Source organism: Dicentrarchus labrax, unplaced genomic scaffold, assembly GCF_905237075.1.
Source record: "Dicentrarchus labrax unplaced genomic scaffold, dlabrax2021, whole genome shotgun sequence".
Taxonomy (NCBI): domain Eukaryota; kingdom Metazoa; phylum Chordata; class Actinopteri; family Moronidae; genus Dicentrarchus; species Dicentrarchus labrax.
In genome coordinates, this window is record NW_026136722.1 from 24,039,441 (window position 1) to 24,050,101 (window position 10,661).

Genomic DNA, 10,661 nt, shown 5'->3' on the forward strand with positions numbered 1-10,661 from the left:
CTGTGATTACCCTAAAGGTCATGATAGGTCATTTTATACGATGAGCTAAAACGGTCTAACTACAGTAAAATAACAATGGGGACTGACATCATCACAAATTAATACATTTGGGCTTATTGAATCCACAGGAGCCCCTGCTTTCCAGTCATATCCAATGTTTGCAGCTCCAATACAGTTGATGGACCCCAGTATGCAGTAACATTCAAATACACACTTATACTGCATTCAAAAACTGCATGGTTTATGCCCAAAACTGAATGTAATTGGCTTAAAGTGGGCATGTATATAAAGGTGAGACTTGTGGGTACCAATTCAGATATCTTAAAGTGAGAGGTCAAGTGACTCCTTTTGAAATTGGCCATGCAAGTTTTTCCCTAACCAAAATAGATTTCTATTTTGAACCTTAATTTAAAAGAAAAGACACTGCATTTCATCTATTGCCTTTAGAGTAAATGACGTGTGTGTGTGTGTGTGTGTAGGTACAGCTCTCTGGATGGGATCAATGTAGAGCGCCTGCTGGCCCTCATCAACAAGTCGTTCGATAAGACTCTGAGGCAAGACTACATCGACTCTCTTAGAGGACGACTGCACTCCGTCTACCTCTCTGAAGGGTGCGTGCAGCTACTCCAGGAAAAAAATGACCACACATAAATCCAGATCAGCATTAGTGTTGCATCCGGTCTTCCTTACTAAAGAAAGGCCTGTGGGTGTAAGTATGTCAAATATATGTATCCAAACCCAGCAAGCCCTCTCTCCTGAGGGGATTGTGTGTCTCTGTGTCTCCAGCTACAGCGCGGCAGCCATCATCACCATGGAGCCGGTGAACAGCGGCACTCCCTACCTCGACAAGTTTGTGGTGAGCAGCAGTAAGCAGGGCCAGGGCACCAGCCACATCCTGTGGGAGTGTATCAGACAGGACCTGGGCAAACTGTTCTGGAGGTCCAGAGCCACCAACAGGATCAACCCCTGGTGAGACACGCACACACACATTTTAAGACTTTGATGTTGCCATCCAACGTGTATTCAAAACACATAGAAGGAAGAGTCTAGTGCTAGGAAGGGTTTTCCCGATGAAGCCTGAAAGGGTTTTTTAGCTTGTGGCAGAAGATACGCAATGTCTCGACGTCAGTGGGGAGCTCTACCACTGTGGAGCCAGAACAGAGAGGAGTCTTGACCCAGATAAGCCACCATAGGGTCCTCTGAGTGGTGGGACGGCCAGATATCTGCTAAATGTGTCGCGTTTTGACCGCAGCCAACTCAAGGCGATTAAATGTATATAATGAATACAGTTATTTATATACATACCTGTATACACCCAGGAATGAATTCTGCAGGTCATCTTTTGAATTTGCATCTGGCTGAATGTAAACAGCAGCAACAAGATGGTGATGATAATATGGTTTCATCTTCACATAAACAAACCATGGGTCCATCCACTTGTGTTTGAGCACCAAGCGTCATTGATGGAAACAGTCTGGCTCCGGCTGGTTTTAACATCACTAAAAAGCCGTCAGTACAGCCTCACAAAGTCACTAGTGTGACTGTTTTCACTTTGCTCTGAAGAGAACAGTGATGGCTGAGAGGGTTAATCACTCACCTGCTTTTTGTTGCACGTTGCGATATTTTGTATTGTCAATAAAAACTCCTGGAAAAGGATTTCTTAAGAGTGGGAACCTTGACCTTAAAATAATCTTATGTTAACTGAAAATGAACAATACAATTTGACATGTGATCTTCCTCTCTGTCTGTCTGTCTGTCTGTCTGTCTGTCTAGGTACTTTAAGCACTGTGATGGCAGCTTCGTTAATGGGGTGTGGACCGTCTTCTGGTTCGGCCTGACAGACATCAGAGATTCCTACGAGCTGGTGGAGTACGCCAAGAACCTGCCCGACTCCTTCCACCCTCGTCTCTCACCGCGTCCCAGAAGCCCCCACACCCGCCGCAGGATCCTGAGCCACCTGCTGCTTGCGTAGCTCTCTAACTCCGGAGAATTGTTAGCGCTGTAGCTCTTTTAGCTCGAGGCTATGGAGTTGATTGAGCTTTGGAAAATGTTTTCTCATTTTTGCTCTGACTGGACTTTTTTTCTGTTCTCGATTTTTTTTTTTTAAACTTGAAAACCAAAGTTACAGTAAGAACTTCATAGATGCAATATTTTGCAGAAGCTATAATCATTCTCCATTTGTTAAGCCGGGTTAGCTCTAAGCGTTGCAGAGCTGAAACTAAGGTGGCTTAATCTGTTGGGATGCACGATTTCTTTATTTAAATCAATAATTCCCTTCTTCTCATGGCTGATACTGATAATTTCACATATTTGTGTTTTAAAAATTAGTTCATAACTTGTAGTTTTTACACACCTGAGGGTAAGAAAGTCTTAAGTTATGTTGTGAGCAAAGATGGAGGATTTAATATTCCACAGCTCTGTTCCAACCAAATCTGACTGACATCCCTGTTGCTAATACAACAACAGTTCAGTTCATCAAATGTTCATTTATTTTTTCTAGTAGAGTTAAGGCTAACAATTGTTTTGCATAAGAATTCAAGATGAATAATTAATACCATCATATAATTTATCGGCTGTAATTTAATGATCCCTATAATTCATAATAAGAATTCCCTATTATCGGCACATCATTCATCTGTCCCGATAATTATCGTGCATCCCTATTCATTTGAAAAGGAAACTTTTCACCCTTACATTGCCTTACATTGTAATAGGGACCAGGAAAACCGAGTACTTTACAGTGTGCCTTCACAAACACAGCCAGGTGCTGTGTCGCCTCCAGAACTCTCCTTTGGCCAAAATATCTAAATGCGCAATACAGGTGTTATTAAAAGGACACTACACCGGTTTTCTTTACTTGAGGAGTTATTTAGCCTATAAAAACAGTTGTAAGATGTTTTCTGTGGCTCTGTAGTGAGCTTTTTAAAGTTTGAGAAAATAACCCTGATGATGTCATCAGGGTTGTCAGCTTAAAAACTCCAAACTGTTACAGGGAGCCTGCGTTTTGCCAGTTTCCTGCTGTTTTGGCAGGCAGAGGTTAGAATACACTTTATTTTTTTGGCAGCTGTTCAGAAAATGTAGCTCTCCTTACCCCGGTTCTTATGAGCTTCTTAAATGCCAAAGTTGTGTTTACTACTATCATTAAAGCACTTCAGACCAAGCACTCCACATCTCATGCTCCATCTCTGAATCAGATATTTCATCTTTCCTGACAGTCGCCGTTGGGATTATTAATGGTAAAATTCAAAGCAGATCACGTTAACCAAAGTTATACATGCAAAGGCATTATTGATGCCGAAACTAATAAATAGCTTGATAGAATTTACCTATACACACCAGTAGGCTGTAGGTAAAACATTAGTAAGCTATCTGGTTACTGGAAGAAAGGTACTGGAGTTATTTCCTCACATTACATAAAAAAGTGGTGCTATTTTCAGCATTCTGAATTTTAGCAGTGTATAATATTTCAAACGGACAGCTACAACCATGGATGACCCCGATATATCATCATAATTTCTGCTTTGCTGCTCTGGGTGTGGTAAAACAACGACCTCTGAGGTAGGAAGTTGTTTTTTTTAATCCAAAGTTAACTGTCGGCACAATTCCGTGGAATGATTCTGAGATTCTGGATAGATATGGGCCCAGACACACATGAAAGCATTGATGTTGTCATCTGCACAGATAAGCTAATGGGGTGTTTTATCATTACTTTTTGCAATAGCATTAAAAATAATATTTCTTCAGTTCAGGCTATTTTTCGTGACGTTTGAGGCGTCTACTGCTGACCAGATTTCATTCAGCCGTTACAATGATCTGCTGGTCGGACGGTTGCAGTCGGGGCACGTTTATTTTTAACCTGTTGGTGGAGCCTTCAGATCAGCTGTGTTTACACGGGGCAGGTTGGGCTCATAACTGAAGGAGGATGGGCTCATAACTGAAGGAGGATGGGCTGGGATGAGTGGAAATGTGCTTTCATAGACCAACAAGAGTCATTTGGTATTTCTGTTTCTTTGCAAACCTGTTCTTCAGCAACTGTATCCCAACTGCAGAACAGGCAGTCATGTTACAACTGATGAGCTAAATAAACAATCCCCTAAAAACATATCCACATTACACCCCCTCCTTTGTGGAAGGGGAAGTAGCAAAGAAGGGGGTTATTTGATTTGTATGCTCCAGTGTAATCTTATGACTGTTTGAATAAATATTGGAATAATAAACCTGAAAGCTTTACCTCAACCAGAACTGGTTTTTCAAAAGCAGGGGTGTAACTGAGTATGTGTCTGTTACTTCCTTAAACAATGTGGTCCACTGAGGACAGCTTGAATATGCTTCATCATGTATACAAGGAACCTACACTTGCACTTTAGTTGGTTTTTATGTTCCATCCCCAACCTGCTCAATAATGGCAGTGTGACATGTTTCCTCCTCATTCCTCAAGTATTGTGGTCCTGCACCCTCAAAGGTCAATACTTCCATTTTGAGTGTCTGTCCATTGAATTATTTCACAAATTAAAATCAGGCAATTAAAACACCTCAGTAGTTTATTCCCTGTCACCAAACTGTCCTATGCCGGCATTGGATGCGGCTTTCAGTCCTCTTGCTGTTCACTGGGAGGGCCCAGTCCCGGCAGAGTCAGCTAATGGGTCCACTACAGCTGCTTGACTTGGGGGACGTCAAACACAGCGCTAATGGCTACCGCGACAAGCTATTTGTTTTAATAATAATTTGTGCTATATTATATTCAATTAATAGTTTTTAGGGCAAAGTTATTATTATTATTATATATTATTGTGTACTTTTTACTAGTTATTTTGTTTTCACAATACAAAATATCTTTTTAAAAAATTAAGTCAGTGTCACTAAAGTTACTTGATGAGTTAATTTTACTTAAAATGTACAATGTAATGAGTTTCAACAATTTTTTGAGTTAAATTAGTCTGACCTGTGGCCCTTTGCTATGTGTCATCCCCTCTTGCTCTCCCCCTTTCCTATCACTCTTCAACTGTCTATCGATTAAAGGGGAAAGAAGCTCCCCCAAAAAATATTTTAAAAAAAGGAATGAACAGGCATCTGATTGTGAATGGGGATTTATGTTTTCTGTTGTTCTGTGGGTTGCCACAGCTCCTTGAAACCCTTGACAGTTGAAGGAAACAAATATAAAGGCAATTAAAAGTGCTCGATTTTATATATTTTGTGCAAGACGCTCTATGGTCTATGATCAGGACTTAATGGTGAAATCTTACAATAATATACTTTATTGTCCTTCACAGGAAATTTGTCACCGCAGTTTGTACATGCATACATAGATACGAAGAACAGAGAAAAACACATATGGACACTGCGTCATAACAACAAGAGTAAACAATACGGTACATTTAACACATTTACCACACCCTGTCTTGTACACCAACTCACGGCTGTTAACGGGATGCATTGTTTAAAGATGCTATGGCAGAAGGTACAAAGCTCCTGCCATAGCGAGCATGTTTACAGGCCACCGTCCTGTATCTGCGTCGGGATGGCAGCAGTTCGAAGAAAGAGTTGAGGGGGTGACTAGGGTCGTGTGCTATACTGTGTGCTCTAAGTGATTTGGTATAAAAAAAAATCGACAATTGGAGATTTCCGTAAAGCCCGGGTTCACACATGGGCACCTTTTCTTCGGCGCCCTTGTTAACAGTCACACTGCCCACCTGAGTCTTGCATCTCAGCTACACCGATGCTTCACCAGAGAGCTGCTCGCAGTTCCCAGCAATAATGGACAGCGAAAAGGATTTGTTCAGTCATACGGACAATATACCACCAACATGTACACCTTTCACTACAGTTCCAGTGTCTGAATCTGTACAATGTGTCAGACATGGGAAACAATATGAATGTATGAACCCATCACCTCCTGTATGTGTTGGAGATCAATAGCTCTCTGTGGACAGAATCCCTTCACATGTTAACATTGCTTTGAAACCCCATTATTGTCAGTATACAATGTTTGAATGCCCAATGCTCTAGTTAGTGGTTGTACGTTGTTTCCCAAGGCTGTGATTACCCTAAAGGTCATGATAGGTCATTTTATACGATGAGCTAAAACGGTCTAACTACAGTAAAATAACAATGGGGACTGACATCATCACAAATTAAAACATTTGGGCTTATTGGATCCACAGGAGCCCCTGCTTTCCAGTCATATCCAATGCTTGCAGTTCCAATACAGTTGATGGACCCCAGTATGCAGTAACATTCAAATACACACTTATACTGCATTCAAAAACTGCATGGTTTATGCCCAAAACTGAATGTAATTGGCTTAAAGTGGGCATGTATATAAAGGTGAGACTTGTGGGTACCAATTCAGATATCTTAAAGTGAGAGGTCAAGTGACTCCTTTTGAAATTGGCCATGCAAGTTTTTCCCCTAACCAAAATAGATTTCTATTTTGAACCTTAATTTAAAAGAAAAGACACTGCATTTCATCTATTGCCTTTAGAGTAAATGACGTGTGTGTGTGTGTGTGTGTGTGTGCGTGTGTAGGTACAGCTCTCTGGATGGGATCAATGTAGAGCGCCTGCTGGCCCTCATCAACAAGTCGTTCGATAAGACTCTGAGGCAAGACTACATCGACTCTCTTAGAGGACGACTGCACTCCGTCTACCTCTCTGAAGGGTGCGTGCAGCTACTCCAGGAAAAAAATGACCACACATAAATCCAGATCAGCATTAGTGTTGCATCCGGTCTTCCTTACTAAAGAAAGGCCTGTGGGTGTAAGTATGTCAAATATATGTATCCAAACCCAGCAAGCCCTCTCTCCTGAGGGGATTGTGTGTCTCTGTGTCTCCAGCTACAGCGCGGCAGCCATCATCACCATGGAGCCGGTGAACAGCGGCACTCCCTACCTCGACAAGTTTGTGGTGAGCAGCAGTAAGCAGGGCCAGGGCACCAGCCACATCCTGTGGGAGTGTATCAGACAGGACCTGGGCAAACTGTTCTGGAGGTCCAGAGCCACCAACAGGATCAACCCCTGGTGAGACACGCACACACACATTTTAAGACTTTGATGTTGCCATCCAACGTGTATTCAAAACACATAGAAGGAAGAGTCTAGTGCTAGGAAGGGTTTTCCCGATGAAGCCTGAAAGGGTTTTTTAGCTTGTGGCAGAAGATACGCACTGTCTCGACGTCAGTGGGGAGCTCTACCACTGTGGAGCCAGAACAGAGAGGAGTCTTGACCCAGATAAGCCACCATAGGGTCCTCTGAGTGGTGGGACGGCCTGATATCTGCTAAATGTGTCGCGTTTTGACCGCAGCCAACTCGAGGCGATTAAATGTATATAATGAATACAGTTATTTACATACATACCTGTATACACCCAGGAATGAATTCTGCAGGTCATCTTTTGAATTTGCATCTGGCTGAATGTAAACAGCAGCAACAAGATGGTGATGATAATATGGTTGAATCTTCACATAAAACAAACCATGGGTCCATCCACTTGTGTTTGAGCACCAAGCGTCATTGATGGAAACAGTCTGGCTCCGGCTGGTTTTAACATCACTAAAAAGCCGTCAGTACAGCCTCACAAAGTCACTAGTGTGACTGTTTTCACTTTGCTCTGAAGAGAACAGTGATGGCTGAGAGGGTTAATCACTCACCTGCTTTTTGTTGCACGTTGCGATATTTTGTATTGTCAATAAAAACTCCTGGAAAAGGATTTCTTAAGAGTGGGAACCTTGACCTTAAAATAATCTTATGTTAACTGAAAATGAACAATACAATTTGACATGTGATCTTCCTCTCTGTCTGTCTGTCTGTCTGTCTGTCTGTCTAGGTACTTTAAGCACTGTGATGGCAGCTTCGTTAATGGGGTGTGGACCGTCTTCTGGTTCGGCCTGACAGACATCAGAGATTCCTACGAGCTGGTGGAGTACGCCAAGAACCTGCCCGACTCCTTCCACCCCTCGTCTCTCACCGCGTCCCAGAAGCCCCCCACACCCGCCGCAGGATCCTGAGCCACCTGCTGCTTGCGTAGCTCTCTAACTCCGGAGAATTGTTAGCGCTGTAGCTCTTTTAGCTCCGAGGCTATGGAGTTGATTGAGCTTTGGAAAATGTTTTCTCATTTTTGCTCTGACTGGACTTTTTTCTGTTCTCGATTTTTTTTTTTAAACTTGAAAACCAAAGTTACAGTAAGAACTTCATAGATGCAATATTTTGGAGAAGCTATAATCATTCTCCATTTGTTAAGCTGGGTTAGCTCTAAGCGTTGCAGAGCTGAAACTAAGGTGGCTTAATCTGTTGGGATGCACGATTTCTTTATTTAAATCAATAATTCCCTTCTTCTCATGGCTGATACTGATAATTTCACATATTTGTGTTTTAAAAATTAGTTCATAACTTGTAGTTTTTACACACCTGAGGGTAAGAAAGTCTTAAGTTATGTTGTGAGCAAAGATGGAGGATTTAATATTCCACAGCTCTGTTCCAACCAAATCTGACTGACATCCCTGTTGCTAATACAACAACAGTTCAGTTCATCAAATGTTCATTCATTTTTCTAGTAAAGTTAAGGCTAACAATTGTTTTGCATAAGAATTCAAGATGAATAATTAATACCATCATATCATTTATTGGCTGTAGTTTAATGATCCCTATAATTCATAATAAGAATTCCCTATTATCGGCACATCATTCATCTGTCCCGATAATTATCGTGCATCCCTATTCATTTGAAAAGGAAACTTTTCACCCTTACATTGCCTTACATTGTAATAGGGACCAGGAAAACCGAGTACTTTACAGTGTGCCTTCACAAACACAGCCAGGTGCTGTGTCGCCTCCAGAACTCTCCTTTGGCCAAAATATCTAAATGCGCAATACAGGTGTTATTAAAAGGACACTACACCGGTTTTCTTTACTTGAGGAGTTATTTAGCCTATAAAAACAGTTGTAAGATGTTTTCTGTGGCTCTGTAGTGAGCTTTTTTAAAGTTTGAGAAAATAACCCTGATGATGTCATCAGGGTTGTCAGCTTAAAAAACTCCAAACTGTTACAGGGAGCCTGCGTTTTGCCAGTTTCCTGCTGTTTTGGCAGGCAGAGGTTAGAATACACTTTATTTTTTTGGCAGCTGTTCAGAAAATGTAGCTCTCCTTACCCCGGTTCTTATGAGCTTCTTAAATGCCAAAGTTGTGTTTACTACTATCATTAAAGCACTTCAGACCAAGCACTCCACATCTCATGCTCCATCTCTGAATCAGATATTTCATCTTTCCTGACAGTCGCCGTTGGGATTATTAATGGTAAAATTCAAAGCAGATCACGTTAACCAAAGTTATACATGCAAAGGCATTATTGATGCCGAAACTAATAAATAGCTTGATAGAATTTACCTATACACACCAGTAGGCTGTAGGTAAAACATTAGTAAGCTATCTGGTTACTGGAAGAAAGGTACTGGAGTTATTTCCTCACATTACATAAAAAAGTGGTGCTATTTTCAGCATTCTGAATTTTAGCAGTGTATAATATTTCAAACGGACAGCTACAACCATGGATGACCCCGATATATCATCATAATTTCTGCTTTGCTGCTCTGGGTGTGGTAAAACAACGACCTCTGAGGTAGGAAGTTGTTTTTTTAATCCAAAGTTAACTGTCGGCACAATTCCGTGGAATGATTCTGAGATTCTGGATAGATATGGGCCCAGACACACATGAAAGCATTGATGTTGTCATCTGCACAGATAAGCTAATGGGGTGTTTTATCATTACTTTTTGCAATAGCATTAAAAATAATATTTCTTCAGTTCAGGCTATTTTTCGTGACGTTTGAGGCGTCTACTGCTGACCAGATTTCATTCAGCCGTTACAATGATCTGCTGGTCGGACGGTTGCAGTCGGGGCACGTTTATTTTTAACCTGTTGGTGGAGCCTTCAGATCAGCTGTGTTTACACGGGGCAGGTTGGGCTCATAACTGAAGGAGGATGGGCTCATAACTGAAGGAGGATGGGCTGGGATGAGTGGAAATGTGCTTTCATAGACCAACAAGAGTCATTTGGTATTTCTGTTTCTTTGCAAACCTGTTCTTCAGCAACTGTATCCCAACTGCAGAACAGGCAGTCATGTTACAACTGATGAGCTAAATAAACAATCCCCTAAAAACATATCCACATTACACCCCCTCCTTTGTGGAAGGGGAAGTAGCAAAGAAGGGGGGTTATTTGATTTGTATGCTCCAGTGTAATCTTATGACTGTTTGAATAAACATTGGAATAATAAACCTGAAAGCTTTACCTCAACCAGAACTGGTTTTTCAAAAGCAGTGGTGTAACTGAGTATGTGTCTGTTACTTCCTTAAACAATGTGGTCCACTGAGGACAGCTTGAATATGCTTCATCATGTATACAAGGAACCTACACTTGCACTTTAGTTGGTTTTTATGTTCCATCCCCAACCTGCTCAATAATGGCAGTGTGACATGTTTCCTCCTCATTCCTCAAGTCTTGTGGTCCTGCACCCTCAAAGGTCAATACTTCCATTTTGAGTGTCTGTCCATTGAATTATTTCACAAATTAAAATCAGGCAATTAAAACACCTCAGTAGTTTATTCCCTGTCACCAAACTGTCCTATGCCGGCATTGGATGCGGCTTTCAGTCCTCTTGCTGTTCACTGGG

General features: G+C 41.5%; 1 protein-coding gene across 3 annotated transcripts in view; it reads left to right on the forward strand.

Moving 5' to 3' along the window:
• nags (N-acetylglutamate synthase) overlaps nt 1–10,285 on the forward strand; it is a 17,674-nt gene extending 7,389 nt beyond the window's left edge. Inside the window, exons 6-8 of one of the 3 annotated variants that reach the window (XM_051389329.1) lie at nt 480–611; nt 787–969; nt 7,821–10,285. In XM_051389329.1, the coding sequence (XP_051245289.1) occupies nt 480–611; nt 787–969; nt 7,821–8,001 (496 nt within the window). In that variant the 3' untranslated portion in view covers nt 8,002–10,285. Of the gene's footprint in view, nt 1–479; nt 612–786; nt 970–6,525; nt 6,658–6,832; nt 7,016–7,820 lie in introns of all 3 variants that reach the window. The other 2 variants (XM_051389330.1, XM_051389331.1) reach the window with 2 other exon arrangements.
• The last annotated feature ends 376 nt before the right edge of the window (nt 10,286–10,661 follow it).